This window comes from Apteryx rowi, unplaced genomic scaffold (genome assembly GCF_003343035.1).
Source record: "Apteryx rowi isolate R43461 unplaced genomic scaffold, aptRow1 scaffold_18, whole genome shotgun sequence".
Classification (NCBI taxonomy): Eukaryota; Metazoa; Chordata; class Aves; order Apterygiformes; family Apterygidae; genus Apteryx; species Apteryx rowi.
Window position 1 is genome coordinate 3,172,286 of NW_020448085.1, and position 19,884 is coordinate 3,192,169.

Sequence of the window (19,884 nt, forward strand, 5' to 3'; positions counted from 1 at the left end):
GGAAGAGATCTAAATTTCAGGTTCAAATCTAGATACAATACAGATATGAATGTACCTAAAGATCACACATATTGAATTTTGAAGATCTGATTCAGAACCATTTCTGTTATTCAGAGATGACAAAGGTATAAGGATCTAGCTTAATAGCTGTATTTCCATTATGTTATTTACAATACTACTTGACCACAGTTGATTCAATGACATTTACCACCATCACAAGGACTCCAAGATGATGCCAAGACAAATCAAAGACAAACTCTTAGACCTTAGTGGAATAAACTAGTATCAGCACAAGACCACAGAAACGATACGATCTGAAAACAAAATGTAGATTGCAATGCAATTAAATAAGCTAAGCAATTAAAGTCAAAAACAAATTAGAAAACATACATCATGATGAGCACAATTCAGCCTAGCAGAGCACAGACAGAGCAGAGAGAGTCTCAGCCTCCAAGTGTAGTCTTACAGAACCGGAAGAAAGATTTTTGTCTTGCCAGAAACTAAGCTGCAAAATTATACATATACTACATGCATTCCATGCATGCCAAGCACAAGATACCCACCTCATTGCTGCATTGGGACCCTTCTACAGATTTTGCTTACTGGAATCCCATTGAAATAGAAAACATTTGTGCAAACAGATGTGCTGTTACTGCACATGTATAAGAAGAGAAGAAAGAGAAAGAATTGATAACACAGTGGGCTTCAGAAGCGACTGTGAAAGAACAAATGAACATACCTAGCTTTTAGTAAGTATGAAAATATTACTATAATGCTGATGAAGGGAAAAAAAAATTAATGAGATTTTCCTGTTTTTTCATATGCTTTCAAGCTTGGACATGAGCAACACAAACTTCCTTACAATACTATGCCAATATAACTTGGTCCCACTTTGAAGGCCTCAGCTACAGCATTTCCTGTTGCTCTTTGGTGTCTGAATTTCAACAAGTTGGCTAATGAGTGATGGACAGAGAAGCATTGGTGTTCACTGAAATCAGAGAATCATAATTGCTTATATGCACACTTTTTTTTACTCAGTGGCATTAGCAACTTTCCTCAGTTATCTCCTTCCTCCTTCATCACTGTACTCCCTAGCATTCCTCTTTTTTAAAATTTGTTAGTATGCTCTTTGTTTGAAAATTTCTCCTACAGCAAACTACGTTGTTAACTGCAACAATATCCTGCAAGATCTCTGGGAAACGGAGCCATACATAATTTCAAGTGCGTATGTTACAACACAAATTTAGGAACATATGGAACAGCAGTGCAATACACAGGCATGATCTTGGCTATATGTTTACTAGTGATTTAATATGTAAAATAAATGCTAATTAAAATGTTATATTAGATGCAACTATTGGGTATATTTAACACCATTAAATTAAACAGAGTTTTAAAAGTATTTTTGCTACCTTGTGAAGTCACAAGTAAAACAGAAGGAAGGTTGTGTTTCTAAAGAACAGGAGCATCCCCTCTTGAAATTATTCAGGATCAACTCTTCTGTAGATAAAATCTTAATAACACTGAATTCAATCCTGGATTCAGTGAAAGGCAAAATCTTTAAGAACAACAGTAAGTAAATTAATATTTTGCTTGCTGAAATCCAAGTTTTTCAAGTCTGTTTTCTCAAATACTCACAATGCTAGAAGTAGCTGATGGGTCCTATTTGAACTTTGTAAATATTCTTTTACAAAGAATGAAAACAATACGATGTATCAATTTCTAGTCCTGCACAGGCTAGGGAGTAATCTGAGTACTCTGATTTCGCCATGCTGTTACTATATATCACATGCTTTGCAAACATCAACTAATCCTCACATTTAATCTACAATACTATAGGGATAGGTACATACTCTTAAAGAGTATTGAAATATTAAGATGCTAACTGATGTGTTGTAAGACAGAAATTTAATAAGGTATCTGAAGGCAGAATTCAGGAATCCAGAGATTCCAGTCCCCTGGTTTTGCCTCTAATCTTAATAGTTTAGGAGGACTGATGATGGAAGCTGGAGACCAGAAATGATTGCTCCCGAGTTCTGCTCCTTGGTGCACCACTGCTTCTGCCTTCAACCTTGGCTGCAGTCATGACTGCTAACATCCACAAAGCTGAGACCCTGCAGTTCTGGGCTCCTGTTTACATTACCAATTAGAGAGTTCGCATGGCGTACTGTGTGTTGGCTATACTTGTCCACCTGAAACTGGATCAAAGTTACTAACTCACTTTGTGATGGTAATGTAGCAGCTGATTGATGGCAATGACTGTCAATCTCTGTTGAAATAGGATACATGTCTGTTTATTTTTTAATTTTTTAGGCACAGTTAATAGAGCAAAACTCTTTCCACAGCATACAGAAATTAGGTAAAATTAAGAAAACTTAGGGCAGATAGGGAAAGCACTGCCCTGTACAAGGCACTCTTTGCATGGCAACCGAGGACATAATCAGTTTGCCAGAAATGAAAAAACTTCTGCTGGCAAAATATGAGACTGAGAAAAGGAGAAGGAAATTTATAAGAAATGTATTTTTAGGTACTGAGTCAGAGAGGTGGAAASTGCTGGAGGGGAACATTCCCAAAGACAGCCTTGTCTGATCAAGTATCAAAATGCTGCTTCCACCCACTGCGAGAGACACGGTCTGAGTGACACACCAGGGCACTGCTGCTGCTGCTGCAGCATACATGTAAGTTGGCACACACACACAAAAACCCCAAACCAAAACCAAACCCACCCAGAGAGGAGAGATACTAAGAAAGTAGCTAAATATGCTGGATTTTGTCAGCCACAAGATACGATGCGAGATACATGGGGATGACAAGTCATGAATGCAGTATTTCCAAAGAAAAGCACTTTTTTTTTAAACCAATACAATCTAAGTGATGAGACATGCTATGATTACGAACATAAGAAATATGTTTCCCAGTAAAGTTGTTATTTATTTAATTTCACTTTCCTCTCAGCCCTTCCCTGCATTCTTGCTCAATCGCTGTGGACAATGCCGTCATTCTACCTGTCACTCCGGTTCGTAATCTGGATGTCATTTTTGACTCATCCACTCTCTCTCCTCATATCCAGGCTTTGACAAGGTCTTACAGATTCTTTCGGCATTGCGTCTTTTTGTTAGGCTCCTCATCCTCGCTCACAGCATATAAAATCCACATTACAGCAACATCTTTTTCTCCAGTGTTGACAAATACAGTCTTCTCCATCCATTTCTGTTTGCTACAGTGTTACAAAAAGCATCCTGTTTATCTGTTAGTTCAACCACCTGGTCTTGTTTCCCAGTCCTGTTCCTGCTCCTTTCCTCTTACCAGATCAAACAYGAACTTCATGCTCCGACTTCACGTGCAGACCAGCTCCACCCCAGGCTGTTCGCTGCCCCGATTCTGCCTCCCACCTCTCTCTGACCTGGAATGCCACCACTGCCGTTTTTGAAAGTCAAATTTTAAAACAGCCCTTTTGAGCTCTTTCCCACATTCTCTCTCCTTGTGTTTGCAGTGCATTTGTCCTGCATTATCCACATGATTTTACGTTATCTGCCCCACTAGTGCTCTTTAAAATGGCTTTTTACCACAATGTTTCCCCAAACTGACGACAGTTAGTTACACTGCTAGCATGTTTGTAACACTGTCTATCACACACTATTTCCTTCTATCTCACTTGGCACCCGTTTGTTCCTCCTTTACTTGTATTGGCACGGTAAGTCCTTTGAGGTAGGCACTGCTTTTATATTTTGCTTTTTTATTTATTGCAAAGCACTAACCACAATGGATTAGTTCGAACAAGGAAAATGATGACAGTCCTTCTATCATCTCTTCCCTGAAATTATTCTATGACAATTTTCCTATGCTACTGCTTCTCTCCCTCTCTTTTCTCTGCCAAACCTATCTGTATTGGGTACCATCATGTTCAGTCCAACCTACCTCTCTCATCTGATCTGTAATTTGTTATTGCACTACTTTGCAGTGATTCACTTGGAAACAGAAGACATACACACACCCTCCAGTGATGACCGCACCATGGATGAACAGAAGTGCTGCCTGACCACGGCCACCCTCTCTTCTGCCAGGCTGCGGGACACGTGCAGGACAGGCGAAGGAGCAAGGTGTTCACTGACACCTCTCACTTGCCCTTCAAAGTCCAGTGTGCTTTGCTCTGCTTTATTTCATTTCCTATAATTTCCAGCCAAGCTACGAAGGCAAATATCTTCTTCCTTAGTCCCATGGAGAGGAAATGTTAACTGCGATACTTTATTAGCATCTGGTGGACAGCATTCATTCATGTGGATCCCAGGTGCTTTACAGCAATGAACTGAATACTGACTTATTCAGCAAGACACACTTTCAAATTCACATTTTACCCACTGAGTTCCCTCCCATAAGCTTTTATGTCACTGGGAGCATTCTGGACATGRCACTAAGGGACTAGTGTCAAGCAGATTATTCAGTGGGAAAAGGTGTACTTTCTGCACTTAAGAACTTTATTGCCCAAGCAATAAGCTTCTGAATAACGTCAGACCAAGAGGAGCCCCAAACAACTGAAATCTGCAAGAGAAACATTGCTTGAGTAACAGCTGAGAGGAAGCAAGAGTTGCTGTTTCTAGTAATTACACCTTACTTACCTACTAATTTAGGACTTTTTACATTTCTGTACAGAGGTTAAAAATACACACAAAACAAAGAAAATGGCTTTGGGAGGAACTCTTATTTTGGTGAGGGCAGTCATCAAAAACAGCAAATCCTTTAGAATAAATTTAAAAAGAGACAGACTACAGTTTACAGCTTAATAACTTTTTCAAAATAAGTGTCTCAAAAGAAATAAAAAGAAATTTTAAAAAACCTACCCTTCTTTTTATACTTATTAAAGTGGCGCCGTCCTTTGCCAGTAAGCCAAAAACAAACAGAATGAAAATAAAATAATGAAAAACCCACACAAGGAGAATAGGAAAAGAAACTGAGTATAACATAAATCTGAATCATTAGAGTTCTTAAAATCAGATTAAAAAGTCAACTGATCAAACATAGTATAAATTTCTGGTTTCAAAAATCCAAAAGTCTTCAATCCATTTAAATTAAAATATTAAACATGTTTTCTATTACATTGCATAATTAATCAAAAGTATCTGCTAAATGGCAACTTCATGGCTGCTGACAGGAGCTACTTGACTCAATTTTTTCTCTTCTTTTACAAACCAACACCATTTCTTAACAGATATATCACATCAAATTCTCTATTTGCATTTACTTAGATGTTTATATTATGCTCATCATTTCAATGTTCAAACCACATGGGAGGGTACACTCTTTCATCTTTGCAGTTTAGCTAAACACTTTCATGATGCAAATACTGGTATTTTAAAATACCAAACCAAAAGAGGTTCTGAGTACACTTGCAAAACAGTATGTTACCGTTGCTTTGGAGAAAAAWATATATATATATATTTATTTATTCAGAGAAGTGGAGGAGTTTCATGCTCTCCAAAGTACTACACAATGGAACAAAACTACAGCCAACTCTGCTTCACGCTTCTGGGAACCCAGCTCACTGCAATACTGAACACTACAAATGGTGAAAAGCAGGGCCCTAGGAATGATGCCTGCTTGCAGATTTACCAGAGGACACTCGGTAGTTGAAAGACCAAACTAGTATCAGACATTAACAGTGAGAACAGTAAGAAGGACACCTTGATATACCTGGATGGGTATGTCATAGAAGTTACAAAAAAGATGAATATAAAAAAGTGACAAGACACCTAAATAACATAATCATAGCTGCTTGTCTGGTTCTTTAATTGATCCCTGGCAATRGCATCCCTTCTTATCACTAACTCCTACAGCTATTTGTGCACAGGAGGTTACTTGCAATGCAGTTCAATTTACGGCCAGTCTTCCACTGGCTTTAACAATGTGCATTTTCTTTATCAGGATACAGCTCCACCCACTGAATTATCTTTCGATTATTAAAATTTTCTTTTCTTTTTTGAAATGCCATATTTTAACCACATGAGATTAAAACGTATCATTACCTTTCTTGCATGGTAGATGGAATTCTTAATTAGGTTAATCTCCAAACAATTTCAAAGCGGATTTTGCCTGAGCACAGACTGAGTAAAACTGTTGAGAGTGGCTACCTAATCAAGAGAACTTACTTCCACAGGTAAGGGTAAGCATAAAACCCCCAGGGACTTGGTGAGAGTGTCTGCAAGGGTGAAATTTCTCCTACTTCAATCAAGGCATGAAAGCGGATTTCAGCTTGTGGACTGGGCCACAAGTTCAGTTCTTTCGAATATTTTTCCATTTCTAATCGTCTGTCTTGGAGCTAATAGATCTAAAGTCAAATCGGTGGTGTCTCTCACAGGTTTCCTTCACTACGGTCTTTCAGAAATACATGGATCCAGAGCAAAGTCACAGATGGAGTACCTGCACACTGTATGCAAAGAATTTGCCTCTGATCTCCTCAAGATCAGCTCTGTAACCAGGGATTCACTGGTATAAAAGATCATGCTTTAGATCTGTCACTCTTAGGCTGATCATCAGCTGATCTATCAGCTCTTAGGCTGCTGTGTTACTGTATGAACCAAGCCATAAGAGCTAGCTGAAGAGCTTATTGACATTTTCTCCACATTTCTGTATCTGAGTTTTCCTCAAATTATTTCACATTGAAGAACAGAGACACTGGAATATGCATTGCTAGGGAAATCAAAAATAAAAGTTGGAAATAAAAATAAATAAATAGTTGGAAAGAAAATCATTATCTATTCAAACATGTGAGAACTTAAATAGAAATGTAACATTACACTAAACACACATTAAAAATGTGTCCATGCATATAATATGCTAGAATATATTTAATTCTCTATATCATGTTATTGAGTTCTACCATTCCTACAGTCCCARTTTTGACTTCTGTCTTCTGAAACTGCTGTCACATATGGTCAGCATTCAAGTAAGCAGAAAAATCTATGGACGTGAGTGCAGGTATGACAGTGCCTGTGAAATGGGTGAGGCATGTGGCCCTTACATCCTAACACAGCTCCACACCTCTGGGCATGTCTCGTACTATCTAGATGTGCAACTATGTGTTTGTAAAGAAATGTGCAAATTCTGCCAGCACCCCCATTTTGTCATTTTACATAATTTTTCCAGTTTCTGCGTTCTTTAGAAATACCATGCTGCCTGATAAGAAAACAGTTCAGAGAGTTGAAAGGAGCTTCCAAGCAGCACTTCTGCTTTTGAGGGAATGAGACAACACAGAAAAGACAAAGCAGGAAGCAGAGGAAAAGTACTGTGGTGTTAGTAGTAGAAGCCTGACAGATGCAGTTGGAGAAGTACCCTATAATAAAGCTCTTCATCTGATATAGCCTGAATAAAAATTTTCTAGCATTAATATAGAATACAGTATTAGAGATTCGCTACACACTACAGTATTGCTCCAAACTCAAAATGCAAATGAGTTGATTTAATGGCCAAGATACTGATGTGTAAAGAGTGGCAGTGAAGCACACAGTCACCGCATGCATACTTTCACAGGTTAACACACAGAAATGCATATAGTTGTCAACGTGTATTTATAGCACACATTATAACACCGTTTACTTTATAATATACAGAGTCTCCTCTATATATTTGCGAAGTGTCTTAATTTCTCAGGTAGTAAAACAACATGACCTCTGTATTTCAGGCACTCTTTAAAATGAGCAGGGCTAGCACTGAGGTAACATCGTTAATTCATCCAAGGCCCTCGGGGTCTTTTTTTTTTTTTTATACTAGGGCACCTCTAAGAAACAAGTATGGAGATACAAAAAAGAAATGACTTCCTCCAGAATGGCTGTAACAGCTATTTAAGGAGTGTTTCATAGACAGGCACAGCCATGCTGGGTGCCAGACTGCTACTCCAGTGAAAAAGGTGGGGCCTCACTGAACTGTCCTCGGGACTGGATCATGATCTAACGAGAAATGGGCACATTTCTAAGGCCCGTCAAGGCATTTCAAAAGCTTTCAAAGACCACACTTCCCACCTTTGAACCCGACTGACCTTATTCTTGTGAAAAACAATTGTAAGCATGTGATATTGATAGAGTGCCTAATTCTCACACAAACTAAGAATGAAGCAAATTGTAAAATGTTATGACTGTGCCCAGGAACAGCAGGGAGTTCAATTAAGTCACAACCAAGTCATTGATTTTAGACAACATACGTGCTGCAGTATCTATATAACCTGAAGAGGTTCTCCTTTACAAATTATGACAGCTATCCCAAACTCACAAAAAGATTTAGTAAACACATGCAGCCAATCCATGGATGTATTTTAGAGTTGTGTTCAACCCTTGATAACTGTGCATCTCCCAGTTTTAGTGGTCAAATTTACAAACAGTACTCAAGAAAAGTTTTATTTTAAAACTTTACCAAGTCCTACTCATTCTCCTAAAAAAAAAAAAAAAAAATCAAAAAAACTCCTCTATGAACTAGAAGTATGGCTCAGCCAAGCCAGAATTTAGATTACACGCTATTAAGAAAGATAGTCTTCTATTATGAACCAATTGATGATTATCAGAAAGCACTGATGATAATTCATCCACTTTTACAGAAAAAAAATCTTTTCTGCTGTTTCTGCTTACTACAGTTGACACAAAAAATAGTTGTAGTTATGCAAGGTCATTAGCCATGCAGCAATACTTCTATCTGATCATATTTAACTAAGAGATTTAAGAAAAAAATTGTGTATTGATCTATTTGAATCTATCCTGGACCCATGCTAACTAGCAGGCTCTATAGATCCATACAAATCACAAACAAACAATGTGACTATTTGTAAACGCAGGGAAAACAATACCTTTAGCACAGTCTGCTCCATGAAATCCTGGAAAACAGTGGCAGACACCTGATACACATTCACCGTTCCCATGACAATTACGTGGACAGTCTTGCACTGAATCTGAAATACAAGCATCAAGGGCACATTAGCTGGTTCCTTTTTAGGCTGCAAATTCTTTGCTGAATTTTTCTTCAGTTTATTTTGTCTTCAACACTTCAGAAAAACAACATTTAATTATATTCATGCCACAAAGTTCATGTGAAGCAGAAAGGCACCAACATTACTGGCAACATGAATGAGAGTAGAGACCTAGTGATCTGCTCCAAGTCACATACTAAATCTCTGAGTGCCATTAACACTCCGGTCTTCTGATACCAAGTCCTCTGTTTGAATAGGTAGACAAWACTGCTTTTAAGACCTCTGTAGCTATGTTTGAATTCACATTATGAATCAAATACAATGCTCCAACAGGAACATTGACAATCTCATTCTCACAGTGAGACTTTGATCTTGTACAACCACTTTTCCTCGTGGAACTGATTATTCCAAGGACTGTATCAGAATTTCCCTTCTGCAGACATTTAAAGCTTCATTAAATAGGCTGACAAAAATACCTGCTGTACACATCAGAGGAACTCTTTTGCTCTAATGAATATTCTTTATCCTAAAAGATTAACAAAAAAGGTGCAAGCAGCTATGCAAGAGGATGAAGAACAGGTCTGCAAAACTAGAGAGCAAGGCTTAGCAGTGGAATCCATGTCACTGACTGAAGCATCAACTACTTCAATAATTTGTGAAGAGTAAGCACACCAGTCTAGTAACAAAATCTTAGCTTTCCACCACTTCTATGCTATTGTTTGGACAATTCATAACAACAACCTGGAAATTAAATACCAATTATGAAATTAATTCTTAAAATCACTTTCATTTGAAAGCTGTTGGATTTTGGAAGAATATATTTTCTACACTAAATTACTTTAATAAAAGTCTAACTGGAATGTTGTTACTTTTCACTATTACTCCTTTTTGTTGTGGGACCTGTGGTGCCAAAGTAAAAGGCTTTGTCAATCCCAGACACCAAACAAACAGCAGCAGCTGTACAACACAGAAAAGGAATTTTGGATTTGGAACTAGCAGAAGCATACAGAGTATTTTCCTGTCAAATTAAACTGAAAAGAGGAAAAAGATKCAAGCATAACTTTAAATCTAATTTCACAGTTGCAGGATACTAAATAAAAAAGAAACAGTAAGCAAATTCTCAAGGAGATGTTACTAGCTTGGCCTCTTGAAATGATTCAGTGAACAAAAAATTGAAACATGTAATGCTCAAAAATATCAATTTGTCTGATGAAGAAACTTGTCTATAGAGTTATTCATTATTTTGTTTYATCGCACATGAAAGCCCTTCCTGTGTATTCAAAATTATGCTAAATTTAATGTTGTCTGTCAGTTAACATAATTTCTGTTATTCTTTACCCTTTTCCATGTCAGAGAAACTTTTGGCTCTCCCAGACCCTTTGATTATGAAACATGATACCAGGTGTGTGTAGAAGAACCTCTGAACTGGATAAAAACTAAATTTTTCTCTACATTTCAATCCAATTACTATCATTGCACTATCAAGTAGTCTACCTGACTATTAGACCTTCGACGCTCTTGAAAGCTGTAGCCTAGACAAGGCAAGTCTTTTAAGGACAGCTTATTGCATCTCAAGGTTTTGTAAGAAGCACAGTAGGGGCACACCAAGACACCAAGCACAAATATTCCTGTTGTTTTTGGAGAAGCAGAAAAAGCTTTCTACAGGAAAATAGGCAGATATGTCCATAAATATGCATAGCACCTAGTACCCCTTACAAAACCCCATATAATCAATCTATGGAGGAAGAATCATTTTCTCACCTTAACYGAGGTTAACAGAAACAATTATATGCATACTTAATGACATATTGTTAGCTATCCTTCTACACCCATTGGGACTTAAGCCAACAAACTGAATTCTGTACTAATGCAAAAGGAAAAATTAAGCTTCACATCATGAATCAGGCAAGGCTGCAGAAGACCTCCACTATTTTTATCAAACTTATAAACTCACTTTGAGTTTGTAGGTTGCAGTTTTTCTTTTCCTAGACAAACAGGAATTACACAATACAGAAGATTCAAAACCCAGCAGTGCCATTTAACTCTTCAACCAGCCAGGATGGAATAACAGGTACCCATCTCAGGGTCTGTGAGGTCACTGTGACAATAATATTCAGTAAAGCTCAAATGCTTCGTCAGTTCAACAAATCTTCTGATAAAGCTTAGTTTAGTTTTCAGCTGACTAAATGGAACCCTAGTCTTCTAACAAAACTGCAAGCTTCTCTCCTAATGTTAGCCTCAGATCATAGGCTAGATGTTCTTCTGCTCTTAATGCCACTGTGTTGAGGGCACGGCACAGTATTAGATGAGTGGTAGCTCTAAGACAGCGTATGGCTAACTAACAGACTCAACTAGATTCTCAACAGACAAAAATGCGCACTACATAGCATCAAGGATACTCGGGCTGAATACTGAAAACTGCAAAAAAGTATTATGACTTTAGGTAAGGAAATAAATACAGAGGAGAAATGCTCAGCTTGTGGAGATACCTACCCAAGACAACTGTACTGAAAGAGACCACTTCTTTGTCCTTGCCATCATTGTAAAATGCCAGGTGCCACAACCCCACATCCAAGTATTGAACAAACACAGCCTCATTCTGAACGAGGGTCTGAATACTTCGACGTTCCCGCGGGGACTCCACCACACTCCATTTCTCTTTCCCATCCAAGCGTTCCATGAAATCATACTGCAGGGCAAAAAATAAACAAAACAAAACAAAACAACAAAAAAACCAAACAGAGCTGAATACAGAATATTGCAGCTCACAATCTCACACTATGTTTTGTGTTCTACCCTGTCATAAAACAGCATTTCTGGAAAATATGTCAGTGTGAAACTAGTATTTACTAGTCAACCATGGAACATACAGTGATTCTGGACTCTTATCCCTTCTGAAATAATGATACAAAATTATGCAACTTTGCTCCACATAGATGATCAAAAATGTACAAACTGTATTTCTTCACAGGGTGAGTTTTGAGACAGAAGCTGAAACCAATGATTTGACTGATCACAAAAGTTTTTAGGTTCCTACATGGCTTTCAAGGCTGGGAACCTTCAATATATAGGAGATCCACCCCTTCCTAAGCAATCACCTGCAGTAAATTGTTGCTGCTAGAGGAACAGAAGCCTGAGGTTTCCTTCCAGACACACAATTGAATGGAACCCCCATAGTGTGAAAACAAACAGAAACAACACAAACAGAAAATGTGTTTGTCTAATGCAAGGTAACTCAGTACCTAATAAGAATACACTGTAAAAGCTTTACATCACAGAGCAGTTTGCTTACCTGGGTATGCAGAACAACCAGGGCCAAATGGAGCAAGTGGGATACAAAAACCAGAGGGAGCATGGAAAGGAATAACACAATTCAAGTGGCTGAAGGAAAACTGAGAATTTCTGGTTGGATGATTTCCAAGTAAGGTAGAACATTACATAAATCTTTGAAAAGGGGATCAAACAGAGCAAGTGATTATTTAGAGTATAAGAGGGATGGCACCATTAATGGCATGAAACGATAAAAAAAGAAAGAAATTTAAGATGAGTGTCAGAAAAGCTTCCCATCTATTAGGCTCAGTAATAGCCTCCCAGTGGAGATGCCACTGCATCACACAATTAAACAAGACTGGAAGAAATATTAGTTAATCTACAACAGGGAACAACTCTGCATAGCAAAGCAGCTGGACTAGCTGTCTTAATAGGCTTTTTTCTGTCTTTAATGTCTGTGAATCTGGAGCTCTCAAGTTGACGCTATGCTCAACTCACTGGCTCTCACAGCCCCTATCTAAGGCAAGTCCTTAAGAAACAACAAAAACAATATATCTAATCTTTTGATAGCTATATAACAAGTCCCCTATGAAAACACATCTTGTTTTAGACACATTTATCTATCTAGGAGTAGATAGAGATAGATAGACATGTCTAAAGAAAGACGTATGTGTTCAATAAAATACTGTAACAGTACGTGCTTGCTTGCCAGTGGTTTTATTACATTTCCCCCTGTTATCTCCAGCCTGGGCTTACGACAGCTCTAAGGAAACACACACCTTGTTTTCCTTTTTGTTTAAAAAGGAAACTGCAATCCTGCATCCTAAACAGGCCACACATCCATAGAGGGCTGTCTTGTACACTGAATGCAATTAACAGTGCGTTCTAGCAAATAATTAATGATGCACAATAAAATAAAGAAGATTCTCCCTACTAGTAGGAGAGAGAATGACATTAACCCTTCAGTGACATGAGGTACATCTATCTAAAATTGGGGTAGTAAAATCTGACCTATTTGAAATTCTGTAACAGTTGCATATGAGCAATATAGAGTCCTTGATATATGTAACCTTAAAAGAAAGGGCAAAGTAAGGAAATACTATTACCTTAGTTTTAAATGTGTGGAATTTTGATACCAGTACAAAGACATAAAGGAAATCCATGATAGAGTGGGAATTTGAACCTAGGTCTATTAGTCCAAAGCTACTGTCAAAAGCAGTACAGTATCCATTCTCTCCAGTGCCTCGAGTCTTGGGGAACAGTAGGAACGAAATAACAAGTTTCACCAAACTGTTTGGATCAGGCTGTCATTCACTCACACACTTTTTTATATGGGATTTTGGCAGGAGAGGGTAATTCAGCTAAATTAGTATGTTTAGACCAATGCACAACAGAGATTTAGAGAATTCTGGCATGTCAGTAACTTTCAGAGCATCAGAGATGTCAAACACACATACATCAACCTCTTAAACCACTGACATTTGGAAGCATTACCAAAACCTATAGTCCAACAGTCAGAGGTTAAGGACAGACTCATCACCTCCTTGGAAAACTTTATTACTGGGACAACACCTTGGGAAAAAAAGAAATTTTGCTCCTCAGAACAATTGCTCACAAAGGGTCAACTAAGGAAGCAGCAATAAAAGCTGACATTTCTCACTGGCATCATGCTGTTCGGCTCTGCTTGTGCTGGCAGGTTCCTCTGCCTCCCCTCTGTTTGATGCTGATTCTACCTCATATAGTAGAAAAGGCTCAGCAGTCGGTAAGATCGAAGGGGAAGAGTACTCAGGCTGAAATTGCTTGAAGTAGTTTTAGCTACACAATCTCTTTTCACAATGATGGGTGCGACCTAGTGAGAGCCGGTCACTTAACACGGCTCTCCGTAAGGCTACAATTTTAATTACACACTATATAGGCTGGTATTACTCCTCTTTAGTCAAACCATGAAGAACTATTTCATGCTCAGGAAAAAGCATAACTACTAAACCTGAATAAGTTTACCACTTGTGAAGTACCAGTGTAAAGTGATATAAAATATAAAAATAAATCTTTATCCCTTTTGGATTCCTCAGCAGGAAGATGATGTATCTGCCAGTCAGCACGTACTGGGCATATGTACCACAAAATGTAAAATCCCTGACTGAAGGGTCACTAAAGGGGTACTGTGAAATCATAACTAGATAAGATTTCTTCACATGGTCAGATGGATAATCATTTTGCTTCTTGCTGCCATGCTGATCTTCTGATTTACCACATTTGCATGATAAATTACTTTTAAATGTTCTGCTGAAGATACCATTCTTGCTTTAAAGCTACCCATTGACAAATACGCATAGATTACAAGATCCATATAGGAAAAGAATACAGGTGTTTCCATGATCATTTGGAAGCAACTGTATAATACCAAACACACACATCTGCTAGGGAAGAGACAACTAAATCACACAGGTTAGGGAGTAGCCAAGTCAACGACAAAAATGAGGATTCTGAAGTAACCTGAAGTTTGGCTGACTCATTTTTTTTATGCTCCTTCATATTTCAAGGCTTGAAATGTCTGTGAGACAGAAATGTCTGTGAGACAGAAAGTCTCACAGAAATGTCAAAAGCCTGCTCAGAAACAAAATACACCAGAATTCACAAATGACTATATCCTCACAGAGTTCAGTTTTGCAGGTAAGAGGGGACTACTTAATATGATTAGAGCTCCATAGAAATAGGTGCCTTGCCAGCCCGCTCCTCAAAACAAATTCCAAATTAACATCTTCAGTGAGTTTACTTTTACTACACTTGGCATCACAAACCCTGCTGCATATTTACATTTACAAGCCTAAATCTCAAGTTATGTCTTTTTTTAGGCAATTTGTTTTTTGAATTTCTCCATTCAGTGTTTCTTATCCTCCTCTTACGTATTTTGAACACATGGCTACTTTCTTTTTCCAGCAACCATGGGGAAACAGCAAAATGGTTTTGGAACTTTACATACATAGTGGTGTCTACACTGCACAGTGCCATCCATAGAGTAAAGATCTACTGAGCCAGGCTGGATACAGGCACTGAACGAGTTCTGAAAGCATGCAGAAGCAAACAGAGCTTGAAGGGTTCAAAACTGGGAACATAGAAAGACTATATAATCTTTATTTTTTCTTAGCTTTGAAACTACTTGCATGCCCACATAAAATCCCTAATAGTGTTTGAAATCAGGAACTGAAAAGAAAGATTTCCCAGAGATCTTATTTTAAAAAGAAAACACAAAAAATTAGTTCTTCATAAAATCCAGTTTGTAGATTATTCATTAAAATACAACCATGAAACATCTGATACCCACACTGACAGCCAGTCAGTTTGTTTTGACACTGGAATGTGCGTGTTGAATGTGACACAACACAGCTGATACAAAGCAGCGCAATATTCAGTAATAACAGTGCAATCACCATCGCAGAACTTCTGAGAGATGAGAGCACTGAAATGTGTATGAGCTGCAGCTAAGCAAGGAAAAACTGAAGCTCCTCAGCTATTCATGTTATTTCAGACAAAGTCAGTCCCAGTTCTACATGAAAAAAGTTTTCATTCTGACCTATGAAAAGTTTATAAATATAAGACACACTGCTGGAAACAAAAGCAGTACAACTCCGTGCATTGCCTTCTCCAGGCAYTGTAGTGATGCTTCTATAAGATTGCTTTTTTCATGCCATCATTTGGAATATTCTACCAATATGTTGCTATATCATAGTTGCTGTAATCTCTGCATACTCGTTTCACACATTGTTTGGCATGTCCACTGTTTCTATACATTACCACTTTTATTCATTTGGCTATCTTCTACTAATTTCCTATTGATCATTTAAGCCTGCAATGCGTATTTTGTTATTTGTATGTAGTACCACACAGGCTGGAAGAATCTTGCTTGAAAACAATGTACTGCTGTTTCTAATCCACTTGCCACTCAAAACTGCATTTTTACCTCTCCTCTGGAGTGCCCTTCCCTATGCACATGGTGCACAAGGCTGCTTCTAGACAAGTTTACAGCTACATCAGTTTGACTGACTAAACCAGGCATTTGGAATATTTGCTAAACAGTAATACTGAGAAGGTTAAATCTCAGCAGGGCTCGCAGACAGGAACTGCATCATGTTGTCTGAGGTTAATCATGTACCTAATTTGCTGATTATTGACTTGTTCCCACAAAGGATTTTACTTGGCCTGACATATCAGCACTGATCAGTGATGAACTGTCAAGTGAAGTTGTTCACTGCTTTATAGCTCATGTCCCTAACTTGCAGAAACAAGGTTTTTAAATTTCAATTTTAAAATATCATCTGGTGTCAACTTCAGACTATTTTCATTAATACAAAATTATTCTGCTTTTTTTCTGTCAGAACAAGGCTTCTCTTCACCAAGTCAGATATGCAACAGCTTTCTTTCCCCTAAAATTATTTCTCTTTGTAGCAGTGTGGCTGGATTTTGATTGCTAGGTACAAATGCAGCATTCTGCTGCTGAATCATCCTATTGAAAAGTGCAAGGACCCTGTCTGAATACGGGGAAATAATTTTGCAAACTGTACTGGTGGATTTCATTAACTCCAGTGATGGAAGAGGGCTGGCATTGCTTCCTCTAACTAAAGATTAGGAAAGAAGTTCTCTGAGGAGGAATCAGGCTCAGGAGGAGTTCATGGTTGCTACTTCTCATTATCTAAGTTAACATAAAGGTCATGAAATTTAGATCCAGTACATGTATGGTGTAGTGAAGGAAAAGAAGAGGAACTCTGTCTGATCATAGCCTCTCAGATGAGAACATCATAATGAAGCCTAGAACAAATACACTTGATCACAACAGAATAGAAATTAAAGTCCAGCTTGAATTAAATAAATATTTTATACTACCAGTTACTTCCAAATGGATTTCCTGCAAGAGACAAGGGCATATCTCCATCATCCCTTAGTCTTAACATGTATTTATAGCAAAATCTGACGATTGCTAGGGAGCTTGGGTTGCCCTAAGGCATTGTCTTCACTTTACAATCTATACTTTTGTTTGTTTTCCTGGACTAAATTGCTTCTTTTTTTTTTTTCATGGTTGCATGGCAGGGGGAGTGAGCACCAAAATTCTGAATTAAATGAGACATGCTCAATGAATTATGCCATTACCCCACTGAAATAGTTAAAAATCATACACATAATCTTGCTGTCAAGTCAACATATTGAAGCCTGAGAGCCAAAAGCAAAATGCTCTTAGGAAACATTCTCTCTAGAGATCTTTTATACTGCAAGGATTTCTGAAAGTAGTTGAAAATGATGCAACAGTCCAACAACCTCCCCAATTTATCTAGTCTTTGTACAAAACTTTGGGATGCTGCAAAATGTTATCCTTTTGTTGTATGAAGAACTGACTTCTTACCCTGCTTCTTTATTTGTGGTCTGCTGGTCTTTATTTCTACCTGGTCTGACATAGTCATTCAGTAACTCACATAACATTTTAAAACAACATATCACAAGAAGTCAATGGAGTTTGGGTAGTCATAAAGCTACCTGTTCACAGGAGTAGAGGTCATAAACCCATCATTAGGAGTAGAGTACTCTTAGGAACAGAGGTCATAAACACACGTAAACCTCTTCTCTCCTTTCCTCCCAGTTCTAGTTAAAGACCCTAGTTCTTAAATCAGACTATAGACAAGAGTAAGAGCCAAAGAACAAGAGGCAATACATGCTCATTCCACATCTTTGCCTCATGTCGGGAGGTAGATCAAAAACTCAGTTAATGTAAGTGTAGATTCCTACGCAAACTTCATTGGCTCACTGTACCTGAGTGTGGACAAATTTTGCTCAGCGTTTATATCTCCTTGCTGGCAGTAGAAACATACTCACCCTGTATGACAATATATAGCAGTGTAGTTAGGTTGAAGCTTCTGGGCTTTTAACTTAGATCATACATTTTAACCATGTATATACTTGCAATCTGTTTCGCCAAATGAAAAAAATTTGTACCAATTCTTTGCAAATCGGGACAAGGCATCTAGGAATGTTCAAGTGGAGCTTTCCCAAGAGGGACCTTAGAGTTCCAAGCCTGCTCTTCGGAAATCATGTATCAAGCAAAGCACTTTACGTGATAATTTTGGAACAAAGAATTGATTTTCAGCAGCAAAAATATGCGTGAAGGAAGGGTTCCTTCACAGAACTGGTTGCCATTTCTCCTTTACTTGCTCACTAAAGAATGGAGGCTCTTTTCTTTTAGCATGTGAAACAGCAAAATATTATTTCTCATTACAATTCTAATCTAAGTAAACATGAATCTTTCCATTCACATTTAGGGGCTTTAAATATGGTTTAAAAAAAAGAAAAGAAAAGAAAAAAAAAGACCTATCTCTGTTCAATAAAATATGGCTTTATCTTCTAACTCCAAAGAAATCCAAGCACCCGATACACAGCCTAGAGGAAAAAGATACTTAAATTTGGTCTCACTAACTTTAAAGCTATTTTTATCTACAGCCCTTAGCTCTGTATTACAGGGTTACTGTAAAAACCTGGAGTTGGTGAGTTTTTCATCATTGTAACAGGTTAGAAATCAACAAGAATTGGGTTTCTCAACTGCAAGACTTGCCCAGCTTTCAAGCGAGATAATATACTAGCCATCGCCACTGAGGAAAAAATAGTAAAATCAAGCCTCTCAAACCCGTGACCACTATATTCTGCTCTCTGCTGCTGAGTAGCAGCAATACCAATCTGTTACATATCCCAGCAATGCTATTCCTGCCAACAGGCTGAGGTGTCAAAAACTTCTATAAAGTAAGGAAAGATATATCTGTGTTATCAAATCTAGCTTTAAATGCATTCCCATTGTCTACAATGCTTTCATACTGTAAGTCTGACCATCATCCCTCCTGGTGTACTTTTGACCGGTATACTGGTCAAACTGGATAAGTTTATCCCAGTTGATGCCAAGATTTCACCAGATATTTAAAACCGTGACTAACAAACTGAAAGAGCTATTTTAAAAAACTGACTGACAAGAACATTATCCCTGGTTATTCCTTTTAACAATGTACTGTTAAGATATGTAATACGCTAGGTATCTTAAAATCATGGCTTTCAATCAAATATCACAAATTAAGTAATTTCCATGATACTGCATGGAATCCATAACCTTAAGCTCCATAAGCTCAAACATAAATCTAACACAGATGCTACAAGCTTTTACATTTTGACATTTAACACCAACACACATTCATAAAATACCTGGGCATGTGATGGTGGGAGGCCTCTTCTTATATAAACACCAAAAAGAGCATCCTTCCCTAAGGATATGTTGAACTTCAGGAACTGTGGTTGGCTGATATGGATCTGAGACCGCCAAAATACTCCAGGGGGCACTTCTTGGGTGACCCTGCGGCCAACTTCTGCTTCTCCACTATCTATGCTGCTATTCCTAGTGACCCATGGTCCTATAAAATAAAAACATATAGATCAGATGAGATAACTGCTCTTAATACAGTTAATAATAATAATAATAGTGCCATTCAAGATGAACATTTGTTGCAATGCTACCTTTTAAATCAAACTTTAACTTTACTTTTTTATATGGATGCAATCTGCTTGCTCTTTCAATCAGTATGTAAGAATTCGTCCTTTATATTTGAATTAAGAAGGCTATCAACCTGTTTCTATGGAGCATC

General features: G+C 37.9%; 1 protein-coding gene across 3 annotated transcripts in view; it reads right to left on the bottom strand.

The window, feature by feature from the left end:
• Positions 1-19,884, bottom strand: part of TENM2 (teneurin transmembrane protein 2) — a 543,159-nt gene that overhangs the window by 102,435 nt on the left and 420,840 nt on the right. For all 3 annotated transcript variants that reach the window (XM_026061298.1, XM_026061300.1, XM_026061299.1), the window contains 3 exons: positions 19,448-19,653; positions 11,441-11,636; positions 8,828-8,929 (listed from right to left, as the gene is read on the bottom strand). In XM_026061298.1, the coding sequence (XP_025917083.1) occupies positions 8,828-8,929; positions 11,441-11,636; positions 19,448-19,653 (504 nt within the window). The remainder of the gene's footprint in view (positions 1-8,827; positions 8,930-11,440; positions 11,637-19,447; positions 19,654-19,884) is intronic.